Source organism: Chiloscyllium punctatum, chromosome 45 (genome assembly GCF_047496795.1).
Source record: "Chiloscyllium punctatum isolate Juve2018m chromosome 45, sChiPun1.3, whole genome shotgun sequence".
NCBI lineage: Eukaryota > Metazoa > Chordata > Chondrichthyes > Orectolobiformes > Hemiscylliidae > Chiloscyllium > Chiloscyllium punctatum.
In genome coordinates, this window is record NC_092783.1 from 18,451,808 (window position 1) to 18,472,483 (window position 20,676).

General features: G+C 41.2%; 1 protein-coding gene across 1 annotated transcript in view; it reads right to left on the reverse strand.

The window, feature by feature from the left end:
* The window catches only part of bcas2 (BCAS2 pre-mRNA processing factor), a 43,647-nt gene that overhangs the window by 15,275 nt on the left and 7,696 nt on the right, over nt 1–20,676 (reverse strand). Inside the window, exons 2-4 of the mRNA XM_072563378.1 lie at nt 20,458–20,550; nt 10,569–10,639; nt 8,569–8,730 (exon numbers count right to left, since the gene is read on the reverse strand). Of these exons, the coding sequence (XP_072419479.1) occupies nt 8,569–8,730; nt 10,569–10,639; nt 20,458–20,550 (326 nt within the window). The remainder of the gene's footprint in view (nt 1–8,568; nt 8,731–10,568; nt 10,640–20,457; nt 20,551–20,676) is intronic.

Consider the following 20,676-nt stretch of genomic DNA (forward strand, 5'->3'; position numbering starts at 1 on the left):
CAAAAACAGAAATTGCTGGAGAAACTCAGTAGGTCTGGAAGTATCTCTAGACAGAAAGCAGTTCTGAAGAACGGTCACTGAACCCAAGACAGTAACTCCGTTTTCTCTCCACAGGTGCTGAAAGATCTGCTAAGTTTCTCCATCAATTTCTGTTCTCCATTATAAATGCTCCTAACTCTTGTCTGTCATGGACCCAAATTCATCTCAGCCAAAAGTTTCCTGTTATGTACCTGTAGAAGCTTTTACAAACCATTTTGGGGTTTAATTTGTTCTATTACTTACATATTCTATTCTTCTTTTCATTATAATTTCTTGGTCCTTTACTAAACTTAAAAGTGTCTTCAATTCTCAGATTTATTACTACTTCTGGAACTTTATAAGCTTTTTCTTTCAATCTCATACAATCCTTAACTTTGTCAGCTACAGTAGACTGACCCTTTTTTGAGTTCTTGTACCATGTAGGGAGATATAGTTGCGGTAAGCCATGTAATAGTTTGCTAAAGACTGTCCACGTAGTCATGCTTTTTAATGTATTCTCCCAATACAGCTCAGGAGTTTGTGCCTCAAACCTTCCTAATGTTTCTTATTCAAATTTAATATTCTTGCTTCAGAGTGAAGAAGCTCACAACACGCAAAATTCGATCATAAAGGGCTCACTCATTGTTTAAAATTCTCTTACAAGATTATGAATTAGCACTTTTTCATGACAGAATACTAGACCTAAAATAGCCTGTACTTTTGTTAGCTCTTCAACATTCTGCTCTAGAAAATCATTCCTAACATATGCCAAAAACTGGTCCTCCACAGTTTGTGTGTGATTGGTTTACCTTGTCTATATGCAGATTGAAATCACCCACAATTACTGGGTTTCCCATACTACATACATCACATCTCCTAATGGATACTATACTGCCGCCATTATTTGGTGGCCTATAAATAATTCCAAACAATATCTGCTGTCTCTTACTATTTCTGAGTACTATCCAAACAAATTTCACACATCATTCTTCAGATTTGAGATGTTCCTTTAATAACGTACTGATTCCATCTCTTATAAACAGCATAACTCCACCTCCTTATTCTTCTTGATGGTCTGTCCTAAACATTAGATATCCATTAATATCCAGCTCCCAGTCCTGGTCACCATGCAGCCATGTTTCTGTCATGGCAATTATATCATAACTATTTACCACTATTTGTGAAGATCTGTGCTCCAGAACTTCCTGCTCCCCTGTTACAATACTGGCATCTCAACCCAATGTGAAAAATTGCCCAAGCACGTCCTGTACATAAAATACAGGACAAATCCAACCCGGCCAATTACTGCCCCATGAGTCTACTCTCGATCAACAATAAACTGATGGAAAGGATCAACAGAGCTATCAAGCAGCACTTGCTCCGCAATAACCTGCTCAATGCCACCTAGCTTGGGTTCCACACCACTCAGCTCTGACCTCATTACAGCCTTGGCTTGAACAAGGACAAAAGAGCTGAATTCCAGAGGGGAGGGGAGAGTGACTGTCTCTGACTCAAGGCTTCTTTCGACCAAGTGTTGCATCAAAGGTATCAGGGAACAAATGTTTCGCTGGTTGGGTTCATACATGGCTTTAGGAAGATGGTCGCAATTATTGAAAGTCAGTTATCTCAGATCCAGGAGTTCCTCAGGGTAATGTCCTAGGACCAACCATCTTCAGCTCATTCTTCAATGATCTTTCCTTCCTAAGATCAGAAATGGGGATGTTCGCCAATGATTACAATGTTCAGCACAATTCGGGATTCCTCAGATACTGAAGCTGCCCATATTCAAATGCAACAAGATCTGGACAATACCCAGGCTGACAAGCGGCAAATAACATTTGCGCCACACAAGTGGCAGGCTATGACCAGCACCAATAAGAGACAATCTAACCACTGCCCCTTGTCATTCAATGGTGGTACCATCACTAAATCCCCCATTCTCAACACATGGTGTATTACCATTGGCCAGAAACTCAACTGGACTTGCCATATAAATACATGGCTACAAGGGCAGGTCAGAAGCTAGGAATACTATGGTGAGTAACTCACCTTCTAACTCCCCAAAGCCTGTCCACCATCTACAAGGCACAAGTCTAGATGGAAAGGCTCTGAATGTGATAGGGCCACATCAATTAGAAAATACAGACATGACAGAGTCAGTATGTAGTAACTCTGAAGAACTAAACTGCATGTGTTTCAATACAAGGGTCTTATCAATAAGGCTGATGAACTCAGGGCATGTTTAAGCATGATTGAGATGTCATAGCTGAGAGAAACTTGGCTGAGAGATGGATAAGATTGGCAGCTGAATGCTCTGGGTTTTAAATGCTATAGGAAGGACAGTAACTGAGGCGAGAGAGAAGGGAGGGTGGTGTTTTTGATGAAGGAACACATTACTGCTGTAACGAGGAAGGTATTTCTGAAAAAAAAATCATCCAGTAAAAATGAATGGGTAGAAATTACAAATAAGGAAAGAAAAGATTACTTTAATGGATTGTACTATGGGCCTTCCAACAGTAAGGGAAATTGAGAAACAAAAATGTAGAGAGATCTCAAATATATGTAGGCATAACAAGGTGGTAATAATGGGGGATTTTAATTTCGACTGGGGCTACCACTGTGTTAAAGGTTGGATGATGAAGAATCTGTCAAACGTGTTCAAGAAAATTTTCTTTATCAATATGCGGATGCTTCTACTAGAGAAGGAGCAAAATGAAAACTTCTTTTGGGCAATAAGGCAGGGCAGGTGACTGAAGTAAAACTGGAGGAACACTTTGGATCTAGTGATCTTAATTCCATTAGTTTCAAATGGTTACGGAAAAGGATAGACCTTCCATAAATGTTAAAAGTTTTTAATTGGAATAAGGCAAATTTTAGTGGTATGAGACAAGAACTTTCAAAAGTTAATTGGAGTAGACTGTATGTAAAACGATATCTGACAAGTGAGAAGCTTTCAAGTGAGTGATGATGTGAGTTCAGAGGCCTTCTGTTCCTGTTAGAGTGAGGGTAAGGCTAGTAAGTTGAAGGAACAATGGACAAAGAAAGATATTGAGGTTCTAGTCAAGAGCAAGAGATAATCTTATTTTAGATATAGGCAATTTTGTTCAATTGAATCTTAGTATAAAAAGTGCGTTGGGGTATTCTAAAATAGAAATGAGGAAGGCAAAGAGAGGATATGAGACAGCATTGACAGATAAGGTCAAGGATAATCCAAAGAGATTTTACAAATATATTAAGAGCAAGAAGGTTACTACAGAGAGGCTAGGGCCTCTTAAAGGTCAAGAAGGTCGTCTTTGTGTAGAGCCCCACGAGATGGGAGAGACACTAAATGAATAGTTTGTGTCAGTTTTTACTGTGAAGAAAGAAATAGGGTCTAGAGATTGCAGAGAAATAAACTTTGATATTGTAAAAACAGCTCATATTACAGAAGAGGAGGTTCTAGAGGCTTTAGAGAATATAAAGCTGAATAAATTTGCAGAACCTGATCTAAAGTTTCCCAGAACATTGTGGCAAATAAGGGAGGAAATTGAGAGACCCCTTGCAGAAATACTTGCATCATCTATAACTACAGGTGAGGTGCCTGATGACTGGAGGGTGGCTAATGGTGTATCTTTGTTTAAAGAAGGTTATAAAGAGAAACTGGGGAACTATAGACCTGTGACACTGATTTCAGTTGTGGATAAATTGTTGGAGGTGGTTATAAAAGATAGGATTTATGGACATTTGGAAAGGCAAAAAATTGATTAGGTATAGTCAGCATGGTTTTGTACAAGGAACATCATGTCTCACAAACTTAGTTGAGTTTTTTGAAGAAGTTACCAAAATTGGGGAGTTGTAGTGGACAGTGAAGAAAGTTCTGATCTTGATCAGATGGGCCAATGGACTGAGCAGTGGCAGCTGGAGTTTAATTTAGATAAATGTGAGGTGCTGCATTTTGGGAAAGCAAAAACCTTGGAGTGCAGATTCATAGCTCCTTGAAAGTAGAGTCGCAGCTACATAGGACAGTGAAGAAGGCATTTGGTATCTTTCCTTTATTGGTCAGAGCATTAAGTATACGAGTTGGGAGGTCATGTTGCAACTGTACAGACATTGGTTAGGCCACTTTTGGAATAGTGCATGTAATTCTGGTCTCCTTCCTACCGGAAGGATGTTGTGAAACTTGAAAGATTAGAAAAGATTTACAAGGATGTTGCAAGGGTTGGTAGATTTGAGCTATATGGAGAGGCTGAATAGTCTGGGGCTGTTTTCCCTGGAGTTTCGGCGGCTATGGGGTGACCTCATAGAGGTTTATACAATCATGGGGGCATGGATAGGATAAATAGATAGGAACAGAAGGCCTCTGAACTCACATCATTTTCCCTGGGATGGGAGGAGTCCATAATTAGAGGGCAGAGGTTTAGGGTGAGAGGGGAAAGATATAAAAGGGACCTAAAGGGCAACACTTCCACGCAGAGGGTGGCGCATGTATGGAATGAGCTGTCAGAGAAAGTGGTTGAGGCTGACACAACTGCAACATTTAAAAGGCATTTGGATGGGTATATGAATAGGGAGAGTTTAGTGGGATATGAGCCAAATGCTGGCAAATACGACTATGCTCAGTTGGGATATCTGGTTGGCATGGATGAGTTGGACCAAAGGGCATTTCCGTGCTGTACATCTCTATGACTCTGTTACCAAAAAGGCTGATGATGGCAATGCAGTAAATGTTGTTTATTAGGACTTTAAGACTTTTGACAAGGTTCCACATGGTAGATTAATTAGTAAAGTTAGGTCCACAATAGGACTCAGGGTGACCTTGCCAATTGAATACATACATGGCTTAATGGCAGGAGACAGATTAATAGGGGAAGTTGCTTTTTGGACTGGAAGCATGTGACCAGTGGTCTTTCACAGGGATCGGTTCTGGGTCGTCTTCTGTTTGTCATTTATATAAATTATTTCAAAGATTTGCGTAAAGATTTGTAGCTCAGGTGCCAGTTGCTGTGGTTGTGGGTGTGTTTGCTGAGCTGGGCGGGGGTGGGGGGGGGGGGGAATTAATTTGCAGGTGTTTGTCCCGTCAAGGTGACATCTTCAGGGCTTTGGAGTGCTGCTGTATTGTGTATTCTGGAATTTATTTGGTTCCATTCTGACTGCTTTCAGTTGCTGGTTCCAGTTGTTCATTGTAGTAGCCAGTATATTGGGTCTAGGTCAATGTGTATGTTGATGGAGTCGATGGCTGAGTGCCATGCTTCTAGAAATTCTCTGGCTGTCTTGTGTTTAGCTTGTCCTCTGATCATTGTGTTGTCAAATTTGTGGTCCTTATCATCTATGTGTATAGCTAATAGGGACAGCTAGTCATGGTGTTTAGTGGCTAGTTGGTGTTTATGGATGCGGACTGCTAGTTGTCTGCCCATTTGCCCTATATATAGTGCGTTGTGCAGTCTTTGCATGGAATCTTGTAAATTATGTTAGTTTGGTACATGATGGGTATGGGGTCTTTTGTTCTGGTGAGTTGCTGTCTGAGCCTGGCTGTTGGTTTATGGGCTGTCATGAACCCTAGCAGACGGAGAAGTCTGGCTGTCAGTTCCAAGGCATTTTCTAATATAAGGTAGAGTGATTAATGTGTTGGGTCGTGGCATATCCTCGTTGCATTGTTTGCCTGTTCGGTATCTGCAGATGAAGTTGCAGGGATATCCATTCTTGGTGAAGACTCTGTGGAGGTGTGTCTTCTCTTCACAGGTCGCGAGTGTTGCAGCCCTTTTGAACAGGGTCCTAATGCAGCTTCTCTTGCATGTGCTCAGGTTGTTGCTGTTTTAGTTCAGGATCTGGTCCCCGTGTGTGGCTTTCCTGCATACTTTTGTGGTGCATTCACCGTTCTGTGCTCTTTGTACCATCACATCCAGGAATGGGAGTTGATTGTTGGTTTCCTCCCCTCTGGTAAATCTGATACCTATGAGCACGGCGTTGATAATCCAGTTTGTGTTCTCAATTTCTGTTCTCTTAATAATTATAGAATGTCATTCAGGTATCTGATCCAGAGTTTGGGTTGGATTTGTGAGAGGGCTGTTTGCTCCAGTCTTTGCATCACTGCTTCTGCTTTGAGCCCAGAGATGAGTGCGCCCATGGGTGTTCCACTTAAATCATTTGGATGCGAATATAGAAGGCACGGTTCATACGTTTGCAGACGACACCAAAATTGGTGGCATAGTAGACAGTGGAGAAGGTTTTCTATTTTACAAAGGGATTTTGATCAAATTGGTCAATAGGCTGAAAAATGGTAGATGGAGTTCAATCTGGATAAATGCGAAGTATTGCATTTTGCTACAAGAGTGAGGCTTGTACAATTAATGGTAGGGCCCTTGACAGTGTTGTTGAACACAGGGACCTAGGGGTGCAGATACATAATTCTTTGAAATTTGCATCATGTATAGACAGGGTAGTTAAAAAGGCATTGGGCATGCTCGCTTTTATTGTTCAGTCCTGAGTATAGGAATTTGGACGTCATGTTGAGGTTGCAGAGGACATTGAAGAGGCCTCTTCTGGAATGCTATGTCAGTTCTGGTTGCCCAGTTATAGGAAGAATATTATCAAGCCGAAGAGAGTTCATAGTAGATTTACCAGAATGTTGCCAGGTATTGAAGGCTTGAATTATAAAGAAAAGCTGATGGGCTGGGACTTTTTTCACTGCAGCATAGGAGGTTGAGAGGCGACCTGATAGAAGTTTACAAAATAACGAGGGGTATAGATAGAGTTAATGGTAGTTGTCCTTTCCCTAAGATGGGGGATTTCAAGATGGAGGGGCATATTTTTAAGGTGAGAGAAAAGAGATTTAAAAAATACGAGAGGCTTTTTTGTTTTTACAGACAGTGGGTCACGTGTGGAATGAACTTCCTGAGGAAGTGGTAGATGTGGGTACAATTGCAACATTTAAAAGACATTTGGATAGATCCATGAATAGGAAAAGTTTGCAGGGATATGGGCCAGGAGCAGGTAAGCAGGATTAATTTAGTTTGAGATTATGTTTGGCATGGAATGGTTGGACTGAAGGGCCTGTTTCCATACTATGTAACTTTGTAAGTCAGTTAAAAATCACACAACATCAGGTTATAGTTCAACAAATTTAAATGGAAGCACCAGCTTTTCGGAGCGCCGCACACTCATCAGATGGTTGTGGAGTCCAATTAAACCTGGTGTTGTGTGATTTTTAAGTTTGTACACTCCAGTCCAACACCGGCATCTCCAAATCATGATTTATAAGTCAGGAGTGTGATGGAATATTCCCCACTTGGCTGGATGAATGCAGCTCCAACAACATTCAAGAAGTTTGGCATCATCCAGGACAAAACAGGTGATATCACATCCACAAGCATCCACTCCCTCCACCACCAACATTCAGTATACACTGCTGTCACTACCTACACGATGCACCGCAGAAATTCAACAAAGATCTTCAGACTTCACCTTTTAAACTCACAACCACTTCCAACTAGAAGGACAAGGATAGCAGATACATAGGGACACTACTACCTACAAATTCCCCTCCAAGCCACTCATCATCCTGACTTGGAAATATATCAGTGTTCCTTGACTGCCACTGGCTCAAAATCCTGGAATTACCTTCTTAACAGCATTGAGAGTCAACCATCAGCAGGTGAACTGCAACGGTTCAAGAAGCAGCTCACTACCATCTGCTCAAGGACAACAATGGACGGGCAATAAATGCCAGCCCAGCCAGTAACGCCAACATCCTTTGAATGAATAATTTTTTAAAAGTTCCAAACTCCCCTTCAAGTCGCACCTCATTCTTGTTTGGAAATATACTGTTCGTCCTTCAAAGTCACTGTGCCATAATTTACACAACAGCACAGTCAAAACTTTCATCATGTGGAATGACATGGCTCAAGATAGCTCACTACTATCTTCAAGGGCAACCAGTTATTCACAGTAAAAACCAAGCTTACTATCACAATGTCTTGATCCTCATTTAAATAAAAACCCTGTTCTGTTATAAGCTATGTAAAATGATGCTTAGATAGTGACAATCTTTTGGGTAAATAGATCACCCTGTAAACTCTGAAGCTGTACAGAGCATAAAGTGTCAGGTTGGAAGCCTGATCTATCCTGAGTTAAGCTGTGCCAGCCAGGTTTCTGGACTACAACAGTATCATTTCTAAAACTCAGTAAGGGTAGAGAGAGAAAAGTATAACCAGCTTCTGTTTCTAGTTACACTGTGCCTGTAAAACTATTGGTAAGGAGAGTATATGGTGTCCTCTACTGAGTGACACTCAATCTCACAAATGGTCATTTCGGTATATTAGGAGGGAACCAATGGAACTAAACCAGAATAAAATTAGTATCCTAGGAAATACAGAAGAAAGGATAAAACAAATAATCCACAAACAATGTGGATAGATACCAAAGAAAATACATCTGCATGGACCCAAATAAGGGAGTGGGCAATACTAGGTAGTTGCTTAAGAGGTCAAATAGTTTTATACAATTTTACAATATTTATGTCTGTACAAAACAAACGTGCAACAAAAGCTACTTGTAAAGAACAAACCAACATACTCATTATAGACTTTCCATGCATTTGATCCATGCTGTGACATTAGCTCCAAGTTTTCAATTCTCACTGCCTGATGTTCGAGCTGAGCCATGGAGTTGTTCACAGACTCTTGCCATGCAGTGATGTCATTCTTCTGTCCTGAGGATGGGGCAGGCAGCTCATATCTGAAAAACGATAAAACACAGATTCTTCACTTACTCGTTCATCACCTGAAGATGCACACGCAAGCCCTCAAACACTTCCATTTGGTGCTACCAACAATCTGCTCACTCACCACAAGTAGCTCTTCTTTCTGGGATTCTTGAAATCATAGTTGGATATTCATCTAAAACAATCTACAAGGTGTAGAAACTAACTTTGTGCAAAATCAGCTATCAGGGTCTAGCCTAGCTCTAGAGTGAGGTGCTCTCATTCAGAAAGACTAACTCTGTTTCAATCCACCAGCTCCTGATTCAGACTGCAGTTATATTACAACCACAGCAGGAAAGCACTAATTCTTATACATCGGCTCTCTTCAAAAGAAAAGTCTAATCTTAGCTGTTTAATAGAAGGTGACACCAAAGCTGAAATGATGCTATCCTCTTCCGACTACCCCACGTACATACAAGCTTCAGCAGAGGTCAAGAGATCCCTATCATCTTGAGATTTTCAGCACAGAATCCAGCAATAGCAGCATCATTGAAAAATATTACAGTTAATGAGAGCTTAGATAGGGTGCAGTGGAGATTTAGGAAAATGTTAACAGTGATGAAGCACTACAGTTATCGGGAGACAGCACAAAAAGGTAGGATCATCTCCTAAGAACAAAGGAAGGACAGGGGAGATTAAGCGTATAAAATCACAAAAAGGTTTGATAAACTAAACAGAACTGTTTTAATCGGAAGAAAAGCAAATAACGAGAGGATAAAGGTTCAAACTAAGTTGCCAAAAGAGTTAGAGGTAATATATGACTTTTTAAGATACAGTGAACAGGATCATGGCGATGACATGCAGGGCACTACCTAAAGGGTGTTTGAAGCTTAATTAGACCGGCCATATAAACATCCTGGCTTTAAGATAAGGTCAAAGACTGGGAATTCTGCAACAAGTAATTTGTCTCCTAATTCACCAAAGCATGTCCATTATTCACAAAACAAACGTCAGGATTGAGATGAAATACTCTCCAATTCCCTGGATGAATGCAGTCGCAACAACATTTAAGATGATCAATACCATTTTTTTAAAAAATGAGTTCACTTGATCAGCACCACATCCACTATCATAAACATTTGTTTGCCTCCGCTGAGCCATCAGTGGTGGAGGAATGTGCACATATACAAATGCACTGCAGGAAGTGTCCTTTGAAAGCAGCTCCCAAAGCTGTGACCTCTACCACCAAGAAGGTTAAGAACAATAGTTGCATAAAAACACCACCACCTACAAGTTTCCTTCAAAGATACACGACACTCTAACTTGAAAATATATCATTATTTCTTCACTATCAATGGCTCAAAAAACCTGAAGCTCTTTTCCTAAGAGCACTGTTGTCATGCCTAATCCATACAGACTGCAGCAGTTCAAGAAGATGGTACACCGTTAACCTAAGTTCAATTAGGGATTGCCAGTGACAATGGCATCGCATGGAAAAAAAATTTAAAAGCTGATTCAAAAATACATTTCACAAAAGGACTCTAGAAATATACATTAAGCATAGGAAGTATTATGGAGAAAGAACAGAAGAATGGAACCACTGAATAGCTTTTTCAACAAGCTGGTGTGGGTTCAGCAATGTCCTACTTCTGTTTGAAGCTTCCACCTGCCTTTCCACCAATCATTCTTAGTGTGACTGATTCAGGCAAAGTACACGTTCCACAGCTTCTTCCAATTGGCGACCAATCTTAAGAAAATGAATTGCAGCAACTAATTTTTAAAGGCTAAGTCACTGATATTATATTTCACACATTCCAGGAAGACTGTTGCTACCCCCTTTATTTACATTTTTGTGGCAAACCTGCAGACTCACCTTTTCATACTGAGTAGCTCCATTGGTTGGCGAGCTGCCAAGCGCTCAAATTCATTCCTCATGATCTCAGTCTGTAAGAAGTTAAACAAAAATCCATTAGCCTTTAAGACACGCATAATCATCGCACTGAGAGCACAGCATTTTCCTGTGGTGCAGAATCAATGAATCATACATGATTGAAAAGGATAAATGAACCCTTTACATACTTCCTGTAGAGCAGTTGTTGTACTGCACTACACTGCTAGTTATTTTATAAAGACTGAACTTAGCAAAATAGCAAGACAACTGTTAACAGGGCTCTGGTTTGGTTCATTGTTGTGAATATGGTTGCTGCAGGATCTAAAACAATTTAGATGAACACCTGGGGGAAGGTCAGGAGAACTTTCTGTTCCTGACAGGGAGTTACAGGTCTGGAACACAAAGCCTGAAATGATGGTGGAAGCAGCTTCATTAGTATTTGCAAAAGAAAACTGAGATATGTACCAAAACTGAAAAAGAAATGACAAGGCTATGGGCAATGAGGGAGCATAGGACTAATAGAATAGCTCTTTCAAAAAGGTGGCAAGGCACAATGGATCAATTGACTTCCAAGTGGGCTGCAAGATGCCACGATCACAGTTTGATATGGTTATATTATGCTTCAAATCTGAAAAATGACTAAGATCACACAATCACTACTCTCTCAATGCAACTACAAACCAACAATAAATCCCACTTGCTAGCATCACCCACTCAGAATAAAATAAAATTCTTTTGACTGAGGCACTTCATATGAAGGGATATGCGGCAAGTTTTATCCTGCCCATATGAAGCAGCAACATTCACTGGCTCCAGCTCTGTAAGTCAAAATGCAGCAAGTAAAGACATGATATTGTAAAATATAAAGTGAATACATGAGCTTACTGGAAATCATATTTCCAAAAATGACAAAACTGCAAAGTGAAAGAAAATCAAAGAAGTTCTTTCAAAAGCAAAACGTTTAACATTGTTTGTAGGATTATATTTTCTACATCTGCATGAATGGGAGAATAACATCCTCATGCATCTTCAACATGAAAAGTAAATGGAACAGTCAAATGTCTCAAACATTAACAGCTTTCATATAGTGCGTTGACTAGCTCAAATTGCCCAATCATCAAAAGATTAATCACCAGAAACCAACTTTTTAACCTATATTAAAAAAAACTCTTCAACAACCAGTAACTCTGCCATCCACCTCACTATGAATTCTCACCTCCAACTAGTTTAGCATGTCTGCTGGTACTTAGACCATAGTTTTCCAGCAGCACAGTTAGGCAGACCACTCTGGTTATTCAGTGCATCTCAGTCTTCAGCAGCAAACTATTTAATTGTGGCCTCAATTCTCTGCAACCGAAACAAACCCTCAAGGAAAAAGTTACCCTCCTCAGCTGGAACTGCATTTTCACTTGAGCAATGAAAACAACAGGTGGCAAGTTCTATTGCAATGATGTGTGCTTCAATATTGGTATTAAGGGACAGCATTGTTTCAATTCATCAGATCACACCATACTCCACTGTGATAGTTAAGCACAGTATTAGTGCAGGACCATCTGCAGTCATCTTATGATATACAAGTTAAGTTAAATAAATGTACTTCTTAAAGTCTTTGGGGGAGGGGGAGAAAGAAAATCTACACATTAATAAAATGGCTATACTCTGTTACTAATGATCCTTCTCTGAAGGCGTCAACACCAGTGTGCTTATGTCTGGTGATGTTTAGCCCATCATATTTCCAATGGATCTTACATTTTCATTTGTTATTTTGAGAGTAGAATTGCCCTGTCATTTACAGAAGAAGAAGAGGATCCTAACTGTTCTATCACCATTTAAAAGAAAGAAAATCCGATTTAGGTGGAAAACTGCTCCTGTACCTGGTGGACTACATTTAATATAGAGCTGGCACAACAAGATTCTAGGCCCTACTTTAATGTCGGACGAGAAAAAAGATACAAATTCTGCTGCCATACTTCAGAAACCGGGCCACAAAAAAATTAAACTCGCATTCCAGGACAGAAATGAAGAAATGCTGCACCACTGGAGGGGCTACCTTTCAGATAGCACGTTAAATTGGAGCTACCCGCCTGTCAGGTGAATAAAAACGATTCCATGGCCTTTGTGTGAAGAGGAGCAGCGTGTGCCCTAGTCAACAGTACTTACATATCAAGATCACATACAGATTACTTGATCTCTAAGATAGGTGTGATCGCTTGTAGGAGTTTTCAGCCCTTCTGCATCTATGCACCTTTACAGGAGATATTGAAGATTGTTCTTGCATTGTTACACCAGTGAGCCAGAGCACCTTCCATTGTCAAGCCTTAGGCCTTAAGTTGCTGTGGTCTGCTGGGCTCTGAAACTTCTAACTAAACTTCTACCCCCAACAACTTGAGGCCTCAGGACCCGTACGTTTCAAACAAGCAGCAGAATCAGGCTCCAGGTAAGCTGAGTCGAGGTTATGCTGCTGGCAAAGTATAGGTCAGGGGCAAAGTATAGGTCAGGCAGCATCCGAGGAGGTGGAGAATCGACTTTGAGCATAAGCCCTTCATCAGGAATTGATCTGATCTCCAGCATCTGCAGTTCTCCTGCTCATCGGATGCTGCCTGACCTGCTGTGCTTTTCCAGCGCCACACTCTCAACTCTGATCTCCAGCATCTCCAGTCCTCACTTTCTACATCCAGGCAAGCAGTCTCAGGATCCAACATGCTTCAGGCTACGAAACAAATCAAAGCGCTTTTAAATATAAAGCATTTCCTGAGGAAAACATCAGAGGCTCAAATCAGTAGTAAACCCTCTAATTAGAGTCCGGGCTTTTTGTTTTACCAGTCAAGGACAACTACAGTCAGAACTGGTGGATCTTGGATTTCAGTGGATCCTTAAACTAAATGAGTGCGGATCACCTTCCCATTGTCATTGTAACATCCTCAGCCATACTGCAATATCTGCTATGATGAAAGTATACGAAACATGGGTTCTAAAGTAGAGGTGATGGCTTTTTGCTCTTCAGTTCTGGGAAGGTGACTTGCTTCTTTTCAAGGGTCAGAAGATAGCTTTTTTTAAGCAGTGAGTCATAGCATTCCCAAGAAATCATGTGACTTAAGACAAGACAAACTACATGGTTGAATAGTTGGATGAAATATTTTTTAAGTTGAATTCTCATAATGTGGGCGGCATGGTGGCATAGTGGTTAGCACTACTGCCTCACAGTGCCAGAGACCCGGGTTCAATTCCCGCCTCAGGCGACTGACTGTGTGGAGTTTGCACATTCTCCCCGTGTCTGCGTGGGTTTCCTCCGGGTGCTCCAGCTTCCTCCCACAGTCCAAAGATGTGCAGGTCAGGTGAATTGGCCATGCTAAATTGCCCATAGTGTTAGGTAAGGGGTAAATGTAGGGGTATGGGTGGGTTGCACTTCGGCGGGGCGGTGTGGACTTGTTGGGCCGAAGGGCCTGTTTCCACACCGTAATGTAATCTAATCTAATCTAAATGTGGAGTAACTAATCCAAATGCCAGATTAGCAGCTGGCAAATGCAGACTTGGCTGGTAATGCTTACTGGCCATAACAGGCCTGAGGAATATTTTGCATAGGTGACATCACTGTACCCAATGATGCCACTGCCAGCATCATTGTACATACGCTGCCCCACCTTTCTTTGATGATAGCTGGTTATTAAAAGTGACAATCAATGCTCTGGCTGTTTTACCACATACTCCAGCCTGGTTCCCCATGTTCAGACAATCTAGCATGGGAAAGGAACTGGCCATTCAGAAGATAATCACAGGGGGTATGCATTTAAGGTGACAGGGGGCAAGTTCAAAAAAGGTATGAAGTATGTTCTTTTTACTCAGAGTGGTAAGAGTATGGAACACACTGCCTGGGGGAGTGATGGAGGCAGATACATTAGAGGCATTTAAGGCACTTCTAGATAAACATATGAATTTGCAAGAAATGGAGAGATATGGACCATGGGCATCCAGAAGAGATTAGTTTGGTATCATGTTCAGCAGAATATTGTGGGCCAAAGGGCCCGTTCCTGTGTTGTCAGGACTGTGCTATGTGATTATATTGGTACTACCATCTTTGTGACAGACAGTTGCTGCCGCCACCCCATTGCTGGGTAGTCACGTTTCACCACAGTACTGTGTTCCTGCCAGTGCATGCTTACTGCTCCACCTGGTGGACGTGCTCACAATAATGGCAATCTTTAAGATCAGGGAAAGAAAGACAGGTCAGAGTCCATAAAATCAGTTCATACTATAAGATAGAGTCACAGAGATGTACAGCACAGAAACAGACCCTTTGGTCCAACTCATCCAAGCCAATCAGATATCCTAACCTAATCTAGTCCTATTTGCCAGCACTTGGCCCAGGTCGCTCTAAACCCTTCCCCCTATTCATATACCTATCCAGGTCCTTTTAATATGTTGTAATTGTACTAGTCTCTACTACTTCCTCTGGCAGCTCACCACCCTCTGCATGAAAAAGTTGCCCCTTAGTCCATTTTTCATCTTTCCCTTCTCAGCTTAAACCAATAGGAAGGGAATTCGCCAATTTCAAATAACCTCCATCGCCATCCCCCAACTCTCTTCCTAGCCCCTCCCTCTCCCTTCCACTCTTCCCAGCCACCTACCAGATTCATTCCGCCCATTGACCAACCAGATCGTACCCTCTGCCTGTCTTAACCTATTCCCACTTCACCACCCTGCCAACCTGCAGTTCCCCCTACACCCACCCCCAGTCCTGAGGAAGGGCGAAACATCGACTTTTCCACCTCATGGCTGATCATTGAAAACTCCTACTTGAAAACACAATGTTTTGACTTAAGCCACTTTCTGTGGTAGTGACTGCCACAGGTTCACCAGTCTCTAGAATTTCTCATCTATCTTGAAAGATTTACCCCTTATTTTTAAATTATGACCCCCTAGTTCTGGACTCCCCCACCTTCAGGAACACCCTTTCCACATATAAGTGGCTGTTCTGTTAGAATTTTATTGGTTTCCAAGAGACTCAAACACACCCCCAACTCCCATTGTCCTGAAGTTCAGTGAATACAATCTTAACAGATTCAATCTCTCCTCAAATGTTAGTCCTACCATCCCAGGAATCAATGTGGTAAACCTTTGTTGGACTGCCTCTACAATAAAACAGTCTTTCTCAGATAAGGAGACCAAAATCATACACAACATTCCAGGTATGACCTCGTGAATGCCTTGTATACTTTCAACAAGACATCCTTGTTCGTATACTTTAACCTTCTCGCTATCAAGGCCAAAATACAGTTTACCTTCATTACTGCCTGCTGCATCAGCACGCTGACTTTCACCAACTGGTGCAGGAGGATATCCTGGTCATGTTGAGTATTGCCCTCTCTCAATTCACAGCCATTGAAACAATAATCTGCCTTCCTACTTTTGCTATCAAAGTGGACAATCTTACATTTCCACATTGTACTGCATCATCTACGATGCATTTGCTCACTCACTCTGTCCAAATCACACTGCAACATCTCTGTATCATCCTTGACACAAAGAACTCTAGAAGAGTGGGCTTTGTCTGAAAACTTTGAGAGATTATATTTAGATCCCCCATCTAAAATCAGAAACATACATTGTGGATAGCTGTCTAAGTACTGATTCTCCAAGCTACCCCACTCATCACTGCTTGCTATTCAGAAAAAGACCCCTTTATGCCCACTCTTTGTTTCCTGTCAGCCAACCAATTTTCTATCCATCTCAATGTTACCTCAAAACCCATACACTTTATTTCACATATTAATCACTTGTGTGGGACTATGTGATTGATTTGGAGTTTCAGAAGACTTTCAACAATCACTGGCTCCCTGATCACTTCTTCTAGTTACATCTTGAAGAATTTCAATCGATTTGTCAAGCACGATTTCCCTTTTGTACCTCCATGCTGTGCTGGTACTCCCACTGCTCTCTCATTGTTCTTGATAATCATCTCTAGCATCTTCTCCATAGAGTCATAAAGATGTCAGACCCACTTGCCTATGATTGTGTTTTTTCTCTCTACTTCCCTTTTTTAAATAGTGGTGTTACATTTGCTACCCTCCAATCTGTAGGAACTGTTCCAGAGTCTAAAGAATCTTGGAAGACATCCTCCTACGCATCCACTATTTTGAAGGCCACTTCCTTATGTACTCTGGAATATAAATAATCAGGCTCTGGGGATTTATCAGCCCTCAGCCCCATCAATTTCTCCAAAAACATTTTTCAAATAATACAGATGTGCTTCAGTTTCTTTCTCTCGCTATACCAACTTCACTATCATAATTTCTGGTACATTATTTATGTTCTCCTATAAGAAGAGAAAAGTCAAGTATGAATTGAGCTCATCAGCCATTTCTTTGTTCTCTATTATAAATTCCTCAGTTTCTGACTTTAAAGGAACCTGCATTAGTTTTCACCATCTTTTCCATTTTACATACCGACAAAAACTTATACAGTCAGCTCTTGCATTCCCCAAAAACTTAATCTCTATTTTCCCCTTCTGAACAATCACTTCTTAATTGAAAGACAAATTAAAACATTAGAGGCCTTCTGTTACTGACTACCATAGTAACCAAATCTCAAAAGTGAACATTGCAATCTATCAAGTCAGGTTTCCCTCTGGATTCTGGCTTTCCAGCACTACCACCAGCTGGGATTACAACACAACTTTGGGAACTGGGCCGACTGAATCTTTATCCCTTACTTCACCGTGGCAGATTACCTGAAGATGCTGGGAATATGGTTCAGATGGACCAGGGTGTACACAAAAGCGTATTACGAAGATGAGGCAGAAATTGGGCTTACTGGAATACTGCTCCCTCTCCAGTGCAGGGTAAAAATCTGGTAATCTGGTGGGAGGTACTTGACAGTATTGGCGCACGTGGTTCAGGTTTGATCTATTGCCCAAGCCTGTGCCTTTGCAGTCACCAAAGCCATCTTCCACTTCATCTGGAGGTCAAAGATGGACTATGTCTGCAGGGATACAATGTACAAAGCTCTGGATGGATGAGTGGGTGGGTGAGTTTAAGGTACCCAATGCCGCCTTCATCTTGATAGCCACTGTTTAGCTGCAACAAGCTGTGTACACTCCCTTAGCACCCAGACAACAAGTATCACAATGTACTGAGGTTCTACTTGTCCCTAGTGTTGCACGGAATGGATCTGGCCTCGTTACCATGGAATGCTCTGAACACTTAGACTATTCTGTATCATCTGACCCTTGTAGAAAAACTTACAAAGGAAAACACCTTTGAGCACATCCATCAGGCAGTGGTCAGCATGTAATGTGCTGGAGCCCATGCAAGGAAAGGGAGGCTTGATCCCTTTAGGTGGTTCCCTGAGGAGACTGTCAAAGCCATTTGGCCAAATGCCTCAACACCAAACCTTGCCACCGAGAATCAAGGGGTAGTGTGGCAGATGGTGAGACCTGCCCATCAGATCCTTCATGTAATCCATGCACCATCATAAGCTGCCCTCAAAGTGCTGTACTGGAGAACATACCTTTGCAAAGGAAGGCTGGAGAAAGAAGCAGTAGTTTTTGTTCAGGTTTAGCCCAAGCAGCTCCATAACGCAGGAGTCTGTGCTCGATAGTTCGTTCCCAGGACACATACCAAGATAAACAATTACTGTACCAGGAGGACCATCAATTCAGTGAAAGATGCTCTTTTGTCTGCCCGAAACTTTTTGGTCTTCCAGCATAAATAGGTGAACCTGACCAAGTGTTGCAGACTGGCACATTCAAAGGTCCAAGACTAATGGCTGAGGGACGCAGGGCAACAGCCACCAAAGTAGTAAGGAAAGACCACCGTCTAAAGTCTTTCTTCCAAAATATAATGAGGATCTGTTCAGTTGTCAGACTCCTAAATGCCTCAAAATGAATGTAAATGGTTTCCTGCACGAGAAGAAAATGCCTGTTTTTACAACATAGGTAGCTCTGAAAATTGTCAAAGTTTAATGTGTAGTTTTTTTTCTTTGTAAAGACTGCACACAACTGTTTTAGGACCTTTGTACATATTTGCAGTATCTTTATGAATAAATACTATTCTTTCAATAAAAATAATTGCAACATCCAATTTGTTGCCTGGCTGCCTGGACCAAACTACACATTCTGCAGAATTTACTTTACTCTACAGCATGGGTATGATCAAATTACATTTCCAAAGGAAACCGTTAGATGTGCCTCGCCCCCTCCAACAGGAGGCATCACGACTATCTTCATGTGGAGAAATTAGTTAAGGAGAATAAGGGAATGTGTGTGTGAATTATGCAAGCACAGACTAGATTAGATGACAGGTGGTTTTCATTTCATAGAAGGTCATTAACATTTGGAAGAAGTTGCCAGCTCAAGCAATGAACTTGTGACGAATATTCAAAAGGGAGCTAGACAAGTTCTGGAACAAGGTTAATATTACGGCAAATAAAAAAAGATAGTTGTGATATTAAAAGGAGAAGAACTTATCAGAAATTTGTGTCTAGATTAGCATTATTATTTGTTTGTTTAAAGCCTGATCTTGCTCCCTTTCAGTTCACGTACATTAGTTGATGGAAGGTGGAGGGAAATGATAATGTTGCAATGAGCTGATCTTTTCAAATACTCATGTAACTGCTTTGGTCCAATCTATTATTTGCATTTTAGTGAGTTCTGTTACAGTCAAAACTAAACAGTTCCCTGTGGCACTCCTGCTCAAGGATGACTTATTTTGCCATAGACTGCTACCGATTGAAATATAAGAAGTTGAAGTACAATCAGCAAGTCTCTTTTGGGTATAGAAATTCCACATCAGTGCAGTCTTTCTTCTTTGAAGGTGCAGGTTTTGAAGTTCCTAGAGTCTATGGTCAGTTGTTGAGACAAACGGGTTGGAGCAGCTGAATACTTACCAGCCCTTCCAGGCCCTGCATGACATATCTAACTGGGAGACCTGCACTGTTAGGAAGGTATTGGAGTCAGCAACTTGTTTTGAGAAAAGGCTCCAGAGAAAAGGCTAAGTAACAATGGGTGATTCTCTCCTTCTCCCCATCTGATGCACTGACACCATGCCAGCTCCATGTAGTTTGGAAAAAGGCATGTTCTCCTCAGAGACCTCCAACGCAGAAGGAAAATCAAAACTGTGGCTTCGGTGATAATCAATGACACTTGGGACAAATCCACCAGCCCACTCCTGGGCCACAGTGTATGTCCTTACATTTGGGAAAAATACAAAAGGAAAAACTGACCAGTAAACATCTTAACTGTTTGCTTTCCTTTTGCTCACACCTTCAAAGGATAAATGAATTCAAACAAAGATGGAAACATGTATTATAGATTGCATTGACCTTAATCTCACCATTCGACATTTTCACCCATATAGTTACTAGAATTGTCTCCCACATCTCCAGGTTAGAACAGCATCGCAACCCCTATAATAGCCTAACTTCACCCCAGGCAACAACTGAGATTATAAGACTAGATTTCAAACTGCTGTGCTTGCAATTATGTTTTACTTCACTGCCTCCCTAGATGATGGAAGAAGGAATCTTAAAATGGGTCAATTGGTAAATGCACTGCACATATTCATACTGCCCAAAAAAAGTCTCAGGTCAGTTCTGACTTAAGCAGGTTAACACTTGGAACAAATATGTTTGTACAGCAGGACTGACCAGAGAAAGTGCATTCCTCATTTTAAATGTAGTTTGCAGCATTCATAAACAATAAATGGCCACTTGTATAAAATACCAAACATTGCCAACAGCTTGCAGTTCGCATTCTTGCACTTATTTTTGTGCACATCTGCACAACATTCTCTGACAGCTTTTTATCTTATTAGAAAATGCAATGTTGGTATCACAAAGCTCAAATATCAAGTGAATATGTGCAATAAAGACTCACTTCAAATGCTGAATAGTCAGGTGTAGGCAAATAGCTCAGATAGTTTTTTGTAGGTCGATAACGTCTAGTCTCTTCCTCTACCAGCGCAGCTGCCTGAAAAACATGGAATTAATGTGAGAACATAAATATTAAATGGCCCTCCATTCATCCTTGCACAAATGCTTTAAAGCATATCAGAATGGATGTCACAAAATCTACCCAGTGCTAGATGCACAGAAC